At 38.3% G+C, this 18,599-nt stretch overlaps 1 protein-coding gene across 2 annotated transcripts in view; it reads right to left on the reverse strand.

Annotated features, from left to right (window-relative positions):
• Positions 1-18,599, reverse strand: part of EXOC4 (exocyst complex component 4) — an 807,055-nt gene that overhangs the window by 159,488 nt on the left and 628,968 nt on the right. For both annotated transcript variants that reach the window (XM_030853847.2, XM_060305296.1), the window contains one exon: positions 9,678-9,814. In XM_030853847.2, the coding sequence (XP_030709707.1) occupies positions 9,678-9,814 (137 nt within the window). The remainder of the gene's footprint in view (positions 1-9,677; positions 9,815-18,599) is intronic.

An 18,599-nucleotide genomic window follows, 5' to 3' on the forward strand; every position in this document is an offset into this window, starting at 1 on the left:
CATAGATATCGATAATTACCTTAAATGTAAATGGATTAAATGCTCCAACCACAAGACATAGACTGGCTGAATGGATACAAAAATAAGACCCGTATATATGTGGTCTACAAGATACCCACTTCAGACCTAGGGACACATACAGACTGAAAGTGAGGGGATAGAAAAAGATATTCCATGCAAATGGAAATCAAAAGAAACCTGGAGGGCTTCCCTGGTGGCGCACTGGTTGAGACTCCACCTGCTGATGCAGGGGACACAGGTTCGTGCCCCGGTCCGGGAAGATCCCACATGCCACGGAGCGGCTGGGCCTGTGAGCCATGGCCGCTGAGCCTGCGCGTCTGGAGCCTGTGCTCCGCAACGGGAGAGGCCACAACAGTGAGAGGCCCGTGTACCGCAAAAAAAAAAAAGAAACCTGGAGTAGCAATTCTCATATATGACAAAATAGACTTTAAAATAAAGACTATTACAAGAGACCAAGAAGGACACTACATAATGATCAAGGAATCAATCCAAGAAGATATAACAATTGTAAATATTTAGGCACCCAACATAGGAGAACCTCAATACATAAGGCAAATACTAACAGCCATAAAGGAGGAAATCAATAGTAAGACAATCATAGTAGGGGACTTTAACACCCCACTTTTACCAATGCACAGATCATCCAAAATGAAAATAAATAAGCAAACACAGCTTTAAATGACACAGTAAACAAGGTGGATTTAATTGATATTTATAGGACATTCCATCTAAAAACAACAGAATAACTTTCTTCTCAGGTGCTCATGGAACATTTTCCAGGATAGATCATATCTTGGGTCACAAATCAAGCCTTGGTAAATTTAAGAAAATTGATATCATATCAAGTATCTTTTCCAACCACAATGCTATGAGACTAGATATCAATTACAGGAAAAAACTGTAAAAAATACAAACACATGGAAGCTAAACAATACACTACTAAATAACCAAGTTACCACTGAAGAAATCAAAGTGGAAATCAAAAAATTGCCTAGAAACAAATGACAGTGAAAACACAACAACCCAAAAACTATGGGATGCAGCAAAAGCAGGTCTAAGAGGGAAGTTTATAGCAATACCATCCTACCTCAAGAAACAAGTAAAATCTAAAATAAACAACCTAACCTTACATCTAAAGCAATTAGATAAAGAAGAACAAAAAACCCCCAAAGATAGCAGAAGGAAAGAAATCATAAAGATTAGATCAGAAATAAATGAAAAACAAATGAAGGAAACAATAGCAAAGATCAATAAAATTAAAACCTGGTTCTTTGAGAAGATAAACAATTGGTAAACCATTAGCCAGACTCATCAAGAAAAAAGGGAGAAGACTCAAATCAACAGAATTAGAAATGAAAAAGGAGAAGTAACAACTGACACTGCAGAAATACAAAGGATCATGAGAGATTACTACAAGCAAATCTATGCCAATAAAATGGACAACCTGGAAGAAATGGACAAATTCTTAGAAAAGCACAAACTTCTGAGACTGAACCAGGAAGAAATAGAAAATATAAACAGACCAATCACAAGCACTGAAATTGAGACTGTGATTAAAAATCTTCCAACAAACAAAAGCCGAGGACCAGATGGCTTCATAGGAGAATTCTATCAAACATTTAGAGAAGAGCTAACACCTATCCTTCTCAAACTCTTCCAAAATATAGCAGAGGGAGGAACACTCCCAAACTCATTCTACGAGGCCACCATCACCCTGATACCAAAACCAGACAAAGATGTCACAAAGAAAGAAAACTACAGGCCAATATCACTGATGAACACAGGTGCGAAAATACTCAACAAAATACTAGCAAACAGAATCCAACAGCACATTAAAAGCATCATACACCATGATTATGTGGGGTTTATCCAAGGAATGCAAGGATTCTTCAGTATACGCAAATACATCAATGTGATACACCGTATTAACAAACTGAAGGAGAGAAACCATATGATCATCTCAATAGCTGCAGAAAAAGATTTGACAAAATTCAACACCCATTTATGATAAAAACTCTCCAGAAGCAGGCATAGAGGGGACTTACCTCAACATAATAAAGGCCATATATTACAAACCCACAGCCAACATAATTCTCAATGGTGAAAAACTGAAACCATTTCCACTATGATCAAGAACAAGACAAGGTTGCCCACTCTCACCACATATTATTCAACATAATTTTGGAAGTTTTAGCCACAGCAATCAGAGAAGAAAAAGAAATAAAAGGAATCCAAATCAGAAAAGAAGAAATAAAACTGTCACTGTTTGCAGATGACATGACACTATACATAGAGAATCCTAAGATGCTACCAGAAAACTACTAGAGCTAATCAATGAATTTGGTAAAGTAGCAGGATACAAAATTCATGCACAGAAATCTCTGGCATTCCTATACACTAATGATGAAAAATCTGAAAGAGAAATTAAGGAAACACTCCCATTTACCACTGCAACAAAAAGAATAAAATACCTAGGAATAAACCTACCTAAGGCGACAAAAGACCTGTATGCAGAAAACTATAAGACACTGATGAGAGAAATTAAAGATGATAGAAACAGATGGAGAGATATACCATGTTCTTGGATTGGAAGAATCAACATTGTGAAAATGAGTATACTACCCAAAGCAATCTACAGATTCAGTGCAATCCCTATCAAACTACCAATGGCATTTTTCACAGAAGTAGAACAAAAAATTTCACAATTTGTATGGAAACACAAAAGAACCCTAATAGCCAAAGCAATCTGGAGAAAGAAAAACGGAGCTGGAGGAATCAGGCTCCCTGACTTCAGTCTATACTACTAAGCTACAGTAATCAAGACAGTATGGTACTGGCACAAAAACAGAAATATAGATCAATGGAACAGGATAGAAAGCCCAGAGATAAACCCACACACGTATGGTCACCTCATCTTTGATAAAGCTGGCAAGAATATACAATGGAGAAAAGACAGCCTCTTCAATAAGTGGTGCTGGGAAAACTGGACATCTACATGTAAGAGAATGAAATTAGAAGACTCCCTAACAGCTTACACAAAAATAAGCTCAAAATGGATTAAAGACCTAAGTGTAAGGCCAGACCCTATAAAACTCTTAGAGGAAAACATAGCAGAACACTCTATGATATAAATCACAGCAAGATCCTTTTTGACCCACCTCCTAGAGAAACGGAAATAAAAACATAAATAAACAAATTAGACCTAATGAAACTTAAAAGCTTTTGCACAGCAAAGGAAACCATAAACAAGATGAAAAGACAACCCTCAGAATGGGCGAAAATATTTGCAAACGAAGCACCTGACAAAGGATTAATCTCCAAAATTTACAAGCAGCTCATGCAGCTCAATATCAAAAAAACAAACAACCCAATTCAAAAATGGGCAGAAGACCTAAGTAGACATTTCTCCAAAGAAGATATACAGATTGCCAACAAACACATGAAAGAATGCTCAACATCACTAATCATTAGAGAAATGCAAATCAAAACCACAAAGAGGTATCACCTCACACCAGTCTGAATGGCCATCATCAAAAAATCTACAAACAATAAATGCTAGAGAGGGTGTGGAGAAAAGGAACTCTCCTACACTGTTGGTGGGAATGTAAATCGACACAGCCACTATGGAGAACAGTATGGAGGGTCCTTAAAAAACTAAAAATAGAACTACCATATGACTCACCAATCCCACTACTGGGCATATACCCTGAGAACACCATAACTCAAAAAGAGACATGTATCACAATGTTCATTGCAGTACTATTTACAATAGCCAGGACATGGAAGCAACCTAAGTGTCCATAGATAGATGAATGGATAAAGAAAATGTGGCACATATACACAATGGAATATTACTCAGCCATAAAAAGGAATGAAATTGAGTCATTTGTTGAGATGTGGATGGACCTAGAGACTGTCATACAGAGTGAAGTAAGTCAGAAAGAGAAAACAAATATCGTATATTAACGCATGTATGTGGAACCTAGAACAATGGTACAGATGAACCGGTTTGTAGGGCAGAAGTTGAGACACAGATGTAGAACAAACGTATGGACACCAAGGGAGGAAAACCGTGGTGGGGTGGGGATGGTGGTGTGCTGAATTGGGCGATTGGGATTGACATGTATACACTGATGTGTATAAAATTGATGACTAATAAGAACCTGCAGTATAAAAAAACAAACACAAAACTAATACTAATCTTTCTTTGGGTTATTTGTATGTAAATATGTTAATATAAATGTTTCAGACATTACATGAAATTTCTAAAAATCTTATATGTTCTGGTATAATGTTATAAGTCATAATTCTAGTTATTACTTTAAAATGTATATCTCAGAAATAACTAAATTTCCTTGTCTATTGCATTACTATGAACTTTCATCAAATCTTTAACTGTGGTCACTTTCAAGTCTTTTGTCATTTACAGACAGTTCTGGGTGCACTCTGATGGTTTTGCAAAAATGTTCCTATAAAAGGGTTTCATCTTCAAGGAATTCATGGAAAAGATTCTGACAAGTACAGGTTTCTGGTAACTGACTACACTGCTGAACTGAATGAATAAGCATTTTCAGAACTCTAATGGAAAACTGATGAATTCATAAAAGTGCTAACAAAAGATCAAGATAAAAAAATTAATTACATGGGACTGAGTGAACTGATGAGGATGATTATAATTTTTGTGACTTTCTGTTTGAATCAGAAAAAAAAATCCCACAAGGACTCAGAGGCAAAAAATATACAAATCAATTTTCACTGCAAAGTAAAGGAGCTGTTACAGTGGAGATTCCTGGACTGAATGTCAATATTATGACACAGTATGAGTGTGTTTCGTGTTTGGTAATTGCAATCAGTGTTGCTTTTGTTGTGGTCATCCATTTACAATGCTTGGTGTCAGTTTATCTCTTTTAAAAATAAAATACAGTGTGTGTGTGTGTGTGTGTGTGTGAGTGAGAGAAAAAAAAAAAGAGACATGTATCACAATGTTCATTGCAGTACTATTTACAATAGCCAGGACATGGAAGCAACCTAAGTGTCCACAGACAGATGAATGGATAAAGAAGATAAAGAAGATGATAAAGAAGATGTATATTCCAATATACAATGGAATATTACTCAGCCATAGAAAGAAACGAACTTGAGTTATTTGTAGTGAGGTGGATGGACCTAGAGTCTGTCATACAGAGTGAAGTCAGAAAGAGAAAAACAAATACTGTATGGTAACATATATATATGGAATCTAAAAATAAAAATGGTTCTGAAGAACCTAGGGACAAGACAGGAATAAAGATGCAGATGTAGAGAGTGGACTTGAGGACACGGGGAGGGCTAAGGGTAAGCTGGGATGAAGTGAGAGAGTGGCATTGATATATATACACTACCAAATGTAAAACAGATAGTTAGTAGGAAGCAGCTGCATAGCACAGGGAGATCAGCTCGGTCATTTGTGACCACCTAGAGGGGTGGGATAGGGAGGGTGGTAGGGAGATGCAAGAGGGAGGAGATATGGTAATATATGTATACGTATAGCTGATTCACTTTGTTATAAGGCAGCAACTAACACAACAATGTAAAGCGATTATACTCCAGTAAAGATGTTAAAAAATATACTAAAAGTTATGGAGTGGAAAAAAAAAAAAAGAAAAACATATGAACCCCTGAAGTACTGAGTAATATATGGTCATCAATCTCAAAGGAAGTCTCAAGACGTGTGCCCCCCAAAACTCTCAACTTAGCCCTGTCCTGTTGAACATTTTAAAAAATGACACACACAAAGAAACTAAAAGATTGCTAATAAAATGAAGAATGACATGGAATTTGGAGGAATAGCTATGATTTTTTGATGACAGAATGAGGATTCAAAAATATCTCAATAGACTGAAATGATGAGCTAAAAATAACATTAAATTTAACGGCTACATGTGAGATCTTGAATTTAAGTTAAAAAAAAATCCCTGCAAATATAGCTTAGAAAAGATAAGGTTAATTTCAGCTACTGTTTCTTCTTATATTTCCTTATTCCCTACAGCCAACCAGTGGCCATGCCCTACAAATTTACCCCCTTAATTTACGTTTCCTGGTCTGCCCCTTCCCCTCCGCCTCCCCCGCCTCTCCTCTAATTCAGGCACTCTCTGCCTCTCTCCCTTCCACCTCCACACTCTTGCCTTTCCAATCCATTTTACACAAAGCTCAGAAAAATCTCCCTAAAGCACAGGTCTTCCCTGGAATTCCCTGTTTACTGACCTTCAGTGGTTCCCACTACCGAACTTTGAAAGGTCACGTTCCTTAAGCCTGGCATTCAAAAGCCTCCATTTTGGCTTAGCCATCTTTTCCAAAACCCAAACATTCATCACTTGCTCATCCTTTTCCTGCTCTTCCCCACCACCTTGACATTGTTCTGGTTCCTTCACTCCTTTAGCTCCTTCAGTTTTAATCCTGTCTAAATCCTCCTCATTCTTCATAAACTCTAGGTTTGTAACCTTCACCAAACCTCTCTTGTCCTCTTTAAGTAATTTCTTCCTCCTAGAGCATGTCATCATTACCTATCTTACCATATTTTCTGTCATAAATTGATGCTGTGGATACATGTCTGATTTCTTTGTCCCCTATTTTCCTTTCTATCCTCAACCAAGGACGTAAGCTCATTAAAGGTACAATCTGTAACTGATGGACTTCTTTATTCCTACACACTCACATGCAATGATGTGTGTCTGGCACTGGGTCCTGCACAAAGAAGGCAATGGTTTTGCTGAAGAACAAGAGCACACTTGCAACATTGGGCTCAGAGTGGAGTACTCCTTTTTTAAGATAGATACTACCAGACTAATGGTAACAGAGAAGGAAGAGTGGGATGGTTTGCAGACCCAGGACGTATCAGAAACCAAGGATGTTCTGTCTAGGGGAAAAGAAAAACAAAACAAAACTACTAAATGGACCATGATAGCCATCTTCACATATTTAAAGGGTTTTCATGTGTAAGGATGAAACTGATTTGGAATCACTACAGAAATAAGAACTATGTCCAATCTGAATATCATTTCAAAACAAGAAACTGTTCAACGGTGACCACTCTGCTTTGTGGGTTTAGTAAGCTTCCTATCACTTGACTTGTGAGGCAGGATCATAAATGAGGAAAAGGTCACCTACAATCAATAAGGTGCCAAGCTATACAAACTTTTAAAAAGATTTCTTTCAAAATAACAAGAACAACAATAATATATAAATGACCATCAGTGGGACTTAAGAGTCTATTGTCAATTTTGCTATATCTTGGGCAGGTTAGGTAACATCTCCATTATAATTAATACTCACTGGCATTATTATTTGTTAGAAATTATGGGCTGCCCTTAATGAAATATAAGAAAAAGAAGACATGCCTTGCTTTAAAAAAAAAAAAGCTTAAAATTCAATGCAGGTTAAAGTAAAAGTAAATTTTTAAAGTATGTTATTTGACTGTCATTTGGTAGATGTGACATTCATACAACCATTTTGGAGTTAACTCTGTGGCCCAGAAATTCCACTCTTAGACAACTAACACGAGGGCAGTGGCTTTTAAAATTTTCGTTTGGGTATCTCTTAAAGGAATTTTGAAAAACTATATTCTCTTTCCCACATTTTAAAATTGAAATTTAGCTGTTTTTTTTTTTTAGCATGAGTTTAATGGTTACAAAATATTGAATTTTGGCACATTATAAATATTGACTCTTTAAATCACTATTTTAAGCGTAACCAACAGAATCTCAATACCATAGGGATTTGAATGGGCATGATACATTTAAAACACACAAAAATAAACTCTTTTTTAATGGTTAGGTATTTTTCATTTTTCTCTTTCAGTTATTATTTCTATTTCATTTCCTCACCAAGTTTTACCCTACTGGAATATATCTTTATGCTTTAAAGTACTTTACCATTACTCTATTTGTAGTTTTCTGCAAAAAATAAATTATTTGTACAAATTAAAATCTAAAAAATTTAAATTAAAATTTTCTTTACCAAAAGACTAAATGTTAACATATCTTTTGTTTGAAGTGCCATTAGAATTATCAGTTGGTACACAACTGCATATAGCACACTTGTTGATTATGTGTATGATTTTAATCTAAAAGTATTATCATTCCTGATGAATAATTATTGAACAAAAAAAGTAAAATATTATTGGGAATGCATCTCTCTGAGTTTCTTTTCTTTATTTGGTTCTTGTAACTGTGGATAAATATTACTTATTGCAGGAGTGAAGGAGGTTAAGCATTAATCTATGTTATATTCCTTGGCCAGATTAATCTTCCCTGAACACTGCTCCCTGGTTTACTTATAATGGCTCCTTATCATCTACTAGTCAACATCTAAATTTCCAAGTCTTATTATTTTTTTTTTTTTGGCGGTACGTGGGCTTCTCACTGTTGTGGCTTCTCCAGTTGCGGAGCACAGGCTTCGGACGCGCAGGCTCAGTGGCCATGGCTCACGGGCCCAGCCGCTCCGCAGCATATGGGAGCTTCCCAGACTGGGGCACGAACCCGTGTCCCCTGAATCAGCAGGCGGACTCTCAACCACTGCGCCACCAGGGAAGCCCCCCAAGTCTTATTTTTTAAGATCCTTTGTTATATGGTCTTACTTTTCCTATTCAACATTACTTCCTACTACCTTCTCCTAGGAACTCTGTTCCATTCAAACCTCCTCCTCCTTTAATCCCCCTCTGAATACCAGGCAACTACGTTTGTGCTTCCTCTTCATCCCTGCAATGCCCCTGTTTATTCTTTCCACCTCCCTAAATCTCACCCATCTTTCTAAGGTCCAGAACCTAACTCACGTTCTGTGAGATCTTTCCTGACTCCAATCAGCCTGTCACTCTTTTTCGTGTTTTATTCCTTCTGCTCTTATAGTCTGTATTGTACAAGTAGTACCTGATGATATACTATACTGTACCCATCTATCCTTAATTATACATCACATAAAATTTAGTATTTTATTATACATTCTTTTCTTCTCTAATTGTTTCATGTCTTGTCAACCAGACCATAATTTGTTCCTATTATTACCTTTTTACAAGAAGTGCTATGATCTTTTCCACAAGCTCAAAGAGATTTGTGAACTCAGAGAAAAGAAATCAGAGGGAAAACTAAAGGTTTTCAAGTTCATAACAATGATTTTTCATTTCCATTGATGCTAAACAGGGTAACCATCCTTTCATGACAGTAGGAAGGCTATAGGTCAAACATCAGGAGGAATACGTTTGGACAGACTAAAAAGAAATCATATTATAGATTATTAAGGGTTACTAAGAGTTCCAAATTGCTTTACTTTAAAGATCTTTTAGAATCACAGGAGGGGCTAATCAAGATCCAGAATTTCCTTGAGGAAGACACATCTTATGATTCTAGACTTTCATAAAAATCAAGGCTGACACTTCATCGAAGCCACCCAAAGGCAGTCCTAAGCGGCTCTGTCCCTTTGTACCTTCCATTCCCTCTGCTGGTACGACTATACGTGTCTAGGAGACTATTTCTTTGGCACATGTTCTCATCAGGCCTCTTGACAAACTCAAGGATGGTCCTTTTCTACAATGACGGAAAGTTAGGCTACAAAGGCAGTATCAGCCACCACCCCAAAGGTCAAGTTCTAAATTGATGTTGCTTAGCTTCCAACGGAAGCTCTACCTGTAGGCTGCAGTGCAGGTGTCCTTGTACTCCTGTAGCTTCACGCACACCATGTTGAGGAACTGATCCGAATAGGCACTCAAGTCATGCATCAGGTTCATGAGGTCTTGCACTGTCTTCTCTACAATGATTGTGCTCTGGAAAAGAACACAGAGAGGACAAAGAAACTCATGAGTGTTTTGACTCGAGTAATGTTTACGACAAGGAAGGGCTACTGAAAGGATGTGATCACTTAAGACACTTGAGCTTTCCTAGAAGGATGTGACATTTAAGAATACTCCTGAAAAACAACAACAAAATAAGTATCTTACATAGTGCTAATCTTCCAAAGACCTGAGAAAGTGTTTTTTATGGAAGGACACAGGACAGGGAATTTCCTATTGATTTCATGGAATTCTTGGCATCTACAAGATATCTCTGCGGCTTTTAAGAAAGAAAATGCATATTCAGTTGGAGCCTGATTTATCACCCCCAAGGTTATACTTTGAGATGAGGGACTCATGACAGGCAGCATAAAGAAAAAGCCTTCTAGGATTTGTTTTTTAAAGTTTCAAAACCATCAATCTATTAAGAATAACAACTAACATTTGTATTGTGCCTTACAGCTTGTAGAATGTTTTCACATATACAGCATATGTTACCTCACTTGAAACTCACAGAATAATCATGATAATCATGAACACTTATTAGATTCTTACAAGTGTGAAGCTGAGCTAGGCACTCTACATGCTTTATGTCCTTTAATCCTCTCAACGCACCTACCTATTGGCTGAATCCCTTAATCATCCCCAGTGTAAAGAGGAGGAAACAGGCTTAGAAAAAGAAAGAACCAAAGCAAGGGCTCCAGACTTTGCTCTTTTAGCTATACCTTTCTGCCTCAAACTTTTTCTCATGACATCATAGTATTTCCTGTTGTTTTTGTCACTGTAGAAGCAGTGTCCAAAGAGACTCAGACATGTTTTTAAACTGAATTAAAGGAATATCCAAGGGAAAAAATAAGCCCATCTTAGACACTGATAGTACTGTGCAGCAAATTGGTGTTATATCTGAAAAGAGGCATATTCAATAAATTCTAAATCTTTGGTTAAGAAAAGACAGAGTTGTTTAAACCATTAGTTCATGCCTCTTTTGAAAGAAGCACAATTACACTGGAGTAAATATTAATCACATGCTTAGAAGCTTGGAATTCTTTGGCCAATAACCGGTTTGATGAATGTGTATTTATTTATATAGAATTCCATAAGCAATGTAGACTTAGCCATAAAAGTAAACATTAAAAATATTTTTTCCAGCCTGACACTAACCTTTGAAATAATCAAAGGCATTTTATTATGCTTAAATACAGACTATGGGGTACAGCATTTGGGTTAGCTTTTTTTTTCTTCTAAACATAAAAAGAATGGATAAACATGTACAGCTTTTCTCAACACAACGGAGGATCAGTTTGAGCTACGAGCTTACATATGCATGCTTATTCAGGACTATTTGGTTCTAGAGGTTTCTTCTTTCCTTCTCCTCTCCCCATACTCCAAGTAAAATAATCAGAAGGTGAAAAGGAAGGAGCAGTTATACCGTGTAAGGCAACTGCATAGGAAACCAACTTACAGTCTCTATAGAATCCCCACAAGTTCAACTTCCTTTTCTGTATTGATTTTAAGATTAAAGCACTGCAGCTTCACCCTGATCCATAATCCTGTTCCTCTGTGTTTGTGTGTGAGTGACAGGAATTGATTCTGCTTAGCTACATGTCCCCATGCTGCTAAGAAGAATCAAAAATCCTCATCCTGATTAAGAGCACAGGATATCCTACAACACGTGGACAGCAATTAATAAAGGAGAGTAGAGTGCACCCATCCTAACAAAAGCCGTTTGAAATCTGACAAACACTGCAGGGAAGATGAGCACAAAGAAATTGCTCAGATTATTGAGAGAAAGGGCCTGGTTCTATTCCCAATTACGCTACTGATAATCAACTCTGGGGCAGTTTCGGGAGCCCCTTCCTTTCTGACGGCTCCATCTAGCCTTCTGGTAACCAAGGATAATTTGATGGCTCCTCTACTCTACTGGCCCTCATCGCTCAATCGGTGTCTTGGTGCTTGCAGACTTGGGGAATATTGTGTAACTGTTCCAGGTCATCTTAGGTGTGTTTGTTCTTCCTGATTAGATTATCAACTTCTCAAAAGTGAGACGGGTGTTCTTATTTTCTAAAACCTTCCCATCCTTCCCTTCCTTTGCTTGTTTTATAATTTCTTAGGATCTTCAGGACAATACTACTAATCAAAGAAACAGGACTAATAATGTCAACCCATATAAATAATGTGAGGGATGTCATATATGTGAGGGATACTAGATACAGGCATCTTTGCATTGGGAAGTCTCTTTGGGTGGTTCAGTTTGGTCTGTATTTATGCCCGTGTTTTTGGGTGATGAGAACTGTGCTGATGACAGTCGGAGAGGAAGGGGAGATTGTAGGCACAGAGGAATATCCCCTGGAGATAAAGATTTTGGGGGTAAACAGGAAGTACCTGCAGGGAATGATTAGCTTATGTGATGCTATATGATTATATACAATTTTCTAGCTATTTGGTTGGTTTACCTTGTCACGGTAGCACTCTGGATAATCAATCACTACATTCTCTTCAAGGAAAATGACACTGTAGTTTGCCAAATGATGCATATTTTTACAGGGGAAAAAAGATTCCATTTTCCAAGAATTTACAACAATTTCCAAATCAGTGGCTCTGACAGATAAATACTGAAAATATCAAATTTCTAACAAGGTCAATCCTGTTTTTATTTATTTGATCCCTTTGGTATCACAAATGATTTACTGTCTCATTATTAATTTGGGGAATTGCCAATGTTGACTACAATGACTTCATAGTAAGTAAAACCCTGACTTTATTCATTATAATTTCTATTAAACATATCACAAATGATTGATATTTGTTTAAAAATAACTCAATTCTCATTTCTTGCAACCTATTACCAGGTAATAAGTCTGAGCATGACATGAAAAATGAGAAAAGGAAAAAATATCCCAAGATAGCTGAGACAATAAAAAAAAAAACCACTGCTATGAAAAATAAACAACTAAAGTTTCTTACAGGGATATATCAGCAATCTAAAATAAGAGGACAGTATATAATGACCAGCTCTTTGGTTCTGAACTTAAAAATTTTAATGAATGAATGAATGAAGATCATTGGACACTGAAGACCTTGTCCATTTGGCCCAAGCCCTAATGGGGTACGGCAACTACTGGTTCACTTCTTTATTTAGAGTCTCTTCTGTCACACTACAAAATCCTTTTGATCAGTGACTATACCTTCATATCTCTACTGCCTAGTAGCAAGGTATCTGGCACACTGAAGGTGCTAAAAGATGTTTATTAGATGAATTAATGCACATTCAGAACAGAGTGAAAAGACAGATTTAGAGTATAATTTTAATGTAAAATAGTGGGTCAAAAGCCTGATTTGGTAAAGTGGAATCAGACCATGGCCTCTTTGTTACTACATTACTGTACCTTAATTCTCATGGCTCTAAAGACTGAACACTTATTACGACTAAAAGTCTTAGACTTTGCTACCAAAACATTCCTAATTTCACTTGACTGTATTATTTTCTATAATGGAAATCCATAAATATATATACACACACAATTCAGGAAGTACAAACTCATAAAACTTTAGTTTGGAAAATGCAGTCTCTGTATGTGTGCTGTTTCAGCCCTTGAATCAGGGATGGTTCAGAGATGCTGCAGAGAACCTAGGGTCCTGGAAAACTACTTTAGGAAGAATTTGAAAGAAAACATAGAGTAAATCCATTCGCCACTTGAGACACACCCCACTACACCATACATATACACCAGCAACTGTGGAGGGAGAGGGCTTGACGAATGTCTGACGATGACAACAATGTTTCTGCTTATGGGGACACATCCAACTACAAGTCACCAAAACTTGTCATTCCATATTGTCCTTCCAATTACCATCAGCTCTAAGCTGTGGTTGGCCATAAACGGTAACAACTACAACAATGACAGTAATGACAGAAATCAAAAGGAAATTTTGCTTTCTGTTTTTTTAATCTATATTTTGATTTGCGTGATGTTTAAAATATTCTGAATGGGTTTGCTCCTTTAATAAGCTAACTGGTAAAAGACTATGCATCCAGGGGGTTGGTGACTGAGGAAACTGCCACGTCTATGCTCTTCCTAATCATCCTCCACCTCAAAAGCTGAGTAATCTTTTAAAAAGTTATGTCTGGGCTTCCCTGGCGACCCAGTGGTTAAGAATTCGCCTGCCAATGCAGGGGACACAGGTTCGAGCCCTGGTCCGAGAAGATCCCACATGCTGCAGAGCAACTAAGCCCGTGCGCCACAACTACTGAGCCTGCGCTTTAGAGCCCACGAGCCACAACTACTGAGCCCACGTGCCACAACTACTGAGCCCACGTGCCACAACTACTGAAGCCCGCACGCCTAGAGCCCATGCTCTGCAACAAGAGAAGCCACCACAATGAGAAGCCTGCGCACCGCAACAAAGAGTAGCCCCCGCTCAACGCAACTAGAGAAAGACCACATGCAGCAACGAAGACCCAGTGCAGCCAAAAAAAAAAAAAAAAATTCTTAAGAAAAAATGAATCTTTAAAAGACAAAAAGAGTTATGTCTCCCACAGAAATGAGTGCTTATGTCCACCAAAAAGACATGAACACAAGTCCTCATAGCAGTTCTACTTATAATAGTTTAAAAAAATAACAAAAGTGGTCCTTATGTGCATCAATAGTTTATGGGCAAATGAACTGTGGTATACTCATACAACGGAATACTGCAGAGCAAGGAAAAAGGATGAACTATTACTACACATGACACGGACGTGCATGCCGAGTGAAAGTATTCAGACACAAAGCAGCACAACTGTATGGTTTTGTCATTACTGTAGTTCAAAAACAGGCAAAAGTAATCTCTGGTGATAGGAGTCATAACAGTGGCTACCCTTGGAGGCGGTGGGTCCTGAATGGGAAGGAGAGAACCTTCCAGGTGCTGGAAATACCTTGGGTGGGTAGCTACTGCACGAGTAAAAACATGTGTAAAAAATTTTTGCACTTGAGATTGGTGCACTTCACAGTTTGTACATTTAACATCAAAAGAAAAAAGTTAAAGTTCTATCTGATTATGTCTCTACCAACTTAAAGCTCTTTAATGCACTAGGCCCCATATTCTTCATGTAATCCATAGGGCCCTTCATGGCATGGCTTCTAGCTACCCCTCTAGCCTCACTATTTGCCATTTTCCTCCTGCTTGTCTAACATCTGGCTACGTGGCGTTGCCTCAGTTCTTCATTCTCATTTCAGGGCTTTGCGCTTGCCTGCAAAGTTCTGTCCCTTGTCTCCCTTTCCTAGAGTACTTTTTCTTATCGTTCAGGTCTCAGCTAAAAACTCCTTTGTGTGGGAAGACTCTCCCTAACCTTCATTAGGTCCTCCTGTTAGAAACACCTAGAACATATCTATCTATCTAGCCATCTCCCCCAGAGATGGTTCTGTTTCATTTGAGAACCCAGATTAATACCCACTGCAAGAGAGGAGGGGGGACTGGGAGGGACATCTGGTCGGTGGTTACGTGCACACATGTTAAATCTCAATTTTAAACAATTTATGTCCAACCATCACACAAATGAATAGGCACCCCTTCAAAAATTTGTCTGAGAATACCATCTGTGAGTGTGTGAGTCTTCCATTATAATGGTTTTCACTTAGGGTATATTTTTAAAATGTGAAGATGTAGCAGTACTGTTGGCAATATTACCATAGACCACTGCTATAGATGAGAACTGTTGAGAAGGCTTAGACGTTTTGTGGGGAAAGAGCTGGGATTTAACGAATGGATTAAATAGATACAGATTTATTAAGCAAATATGTCCTCTATGCCAAATACTAGGCTAACTTAGGAGATCAAAAGGCAGATGAGACAAGTTTCCTGCCCTCCTGCCATCTTAGATATTAGTAGCAGAAGACACACAAGTTCACAAACAAGGACAATAAAGGCTCATAGGTGCTGCTACCTTGGGCATCTGTATATTGGGCAATAGAAGCACGGAGGAGGAAAGAGTTAATTGAACTGGGGTCGAAGGGGTGCAGGGAGTCCTGAGAAAGAGCAAGTTACAACTGAACTGAGTCCAGAAAGATAAATAGCAACTTGTCGATTGACAAAGACTGGGGAGGGAAGCACTTCTGGCAGATGAAGCAGCATGAACATGAAGTGGTGTGGGATTCGGGGAATTGCACATGGTTCTTCACGGCTGGGGATGAAGGGTGTGCATGTGTGTGTGTAGAGAAGCAGTACGAAGCTAGATCCTCAGGGTCCTTTTACAACATATACATACATGACACCTAAATATTTCGAATATCTCCTCCCCACCAAGAAAATACAACAAATTAATCCAATCTGATGTCACTAATCACTAGATGATCCACTCCAAGTGTAGGAAGATAATTTCAAAAGGTTCCATTCTACCATTCAGAAAAAGACAAATACACTTATATAACCAACTGGGAAATACATTCGGAGCTCTGGCAGCCTCAAGCGCTAGGTAGAATTTATACGTAGGCTTAAACAAAGAAAATATGAGGTCAAATTTTGGGCAATCAGAAAAACTATATCCCTTTAGAATTCACAAAAGTGGTCATAAAATTTATTTGCCAAGTGAAAACTTGGAAAACACATATGATGTAAATTACAAATAGTATTTATTTTTAACATTTTGAGTAGAGGATCATTTATGGTTGAATAAAATCTGTGCCTAATATATCTTATAAGTACAGCTGGCTTTTTATGAGGTTTATTTAGGAGGTTGTGACTTCATATTCACAGCAAAACAAAATAGCAGGGAAGGGGAAAGAAGTATACAACAGTTGTGCTTAATTAGACTATGAAATCCCAAGGGCATCTTTGTTTCCCAAGCTAACACTAAATAATAAAGGAATGTTTGTTGACTTATATACATCAAATCAATATAACTCTATGGACAGGTTATCAATTCCCTTTGATATGTAATGGAACCCAGAGAGGAGAAATAAATCAACGAATAGGTGAGCATTAGCACTTGTAAGAAATATCTCCAACTCCACCCTTCCCTCGCCCCATACACACACATACCACACACATAATTCAAAAGCACTTTAAGGTTACTATCCTGCAAACTACATAGTGCTACATGTTAGGAGGGAGACAGAAGTATATTAGCAACAAAATTAGCAGCTATAGTACTTCTTTTCTTGCCAAGCAATGTTCTTGGTATAAAGCATGGTCTCTTTTCCCAGGCGATAATGATAATCTAGTTGGGATAACATCATTCAGAACAAGAAACAAGTGGTTTTCCAAGAGATGAAAGTGCAAAAGACAATGGAGGAGAATAGGAGTTGGGGAGCCTGAACCGGGATCTGGAGGATGGGTCAGGTTTGGATTCATGGAAAGGAAGGAACAAGGTATTTCAGGCTAGAGAAAAGAGGTAGGCAAAGCCTGGGGATGAGGAGTGAGCTGGTCACAAATAGCAAAGAGAAGTCAAGGGTGGTTGGAGGATGAGAAAGGGTTGACTGGACAGTGGGGAACCAGCTTGTGGAAGGCCTGAGTGACAAGCTGAGGGCTTTTTCCTGCAGATGGAGAGAAGCAGCGCAGTGTATTAGGTAGTGGAGCTCAGAATCCTAATTCTAGAGCTGAAAGCAACTTGCTATCCACAGTCAAATTCTCTTAAGCACATAACAATTATGGTCCTAGATGGAACCCTAGTTTGGACAAACCAGTTGAGAAGAACATTTCTGCAACATTTGGGAAATTTCAAAATGGACTAGATATTACATGATATTAAGAACTAACTGCTAACATTGGTAACAGTGATAATGTTATTTTGATAAGAAAATGCTCTTGCTCTGCAGAGAAGTAATACTAAAGTATTTTGGTATAAAATAGCTTGAGGTCTTGGTTTACACAAGAGGAGATATATGAAGCAATAGTTTTCAGACACCGGAGAAGGAAAATAAATGAAGTGAGCCCTATGGATGCCCCAGCTGGTGTTTCCAGGCCATAATGCAGGAAGGTGATACTTAAACAGTGCCTGGAAGCCTTGCTGAGCTGAGATAGAACTTGGAGTTTTGGAACATTAAGGTAGCTAGAGTTTTATGAGGCAAAATAGTGGAGAGGAGGGAGCTGCACAAAGAAAGGGGAGAAGGAGGAAGGAGGGAGGAGAGAAGGAGGGAGAAGGAGAAAGATCCAGGGAGGGAGAGAGATCTCTGTAGATCATCAAGAGTGCCCTCAGATCTCTGGCTGAGGTCTGATCTGTGCCTGTGGAGCTGAAACATGCAAGGCTGGTGAAAGCACTACCTGGAAAGAGCAGGTGGAATTCCCAGGGTTCACACAGAGACGGGAGTGGTTCATGCTCCCACCGGCTGGAGTGGGACACCCAATAGATCTGCTGGAGTCCTCAGAAAGGTACTGGCACCATAGTGAGGCCAAGTTAACCTTGGACTAAAGATTGCCCTGGACACGCTGACATGTCTAACAAATCCTAGAAGGAAACCTTGAAATAAATGGCATAATTCTAAGTCATAAAACGTGTCCGAAACAAAGCTCAGCAATATTTAAAAGACTACAACAGAATCCGGCATCCGATGCTGCACCCAAATTACACGTCCAGCACCAAATAAGAGAAACAGACCCAGAAAGAACCCAGAGGACAGAACTAGTAGACAAGGAGGCTAAAATAACCGCTATAAATATGCTCCTATGTTCAAGAACACAGAGGAAAACACGAACATGACAAGAAGAAAAACGGAAGACATGGCAATGGAAACTATCCAACATAAAACACAGAGGAAAGAGAGATGGAAATGATGGAAGAGAGAGTCAGTGAACTGTGGGACAA

This window comes from Globicephala melas, chromosome 9 (genome assembly GCF_963455315.2).
Source record: "Globicephala melas chromosome 9, mGloMel1.2, whole genome shotgun sequence".
NCBI classification, from domain to species: Eukaryota; Metazoa; Chordata; class Mammalia; order Artiodactyla; family Delphinidae; genus Globicephala; species Globicephala melas.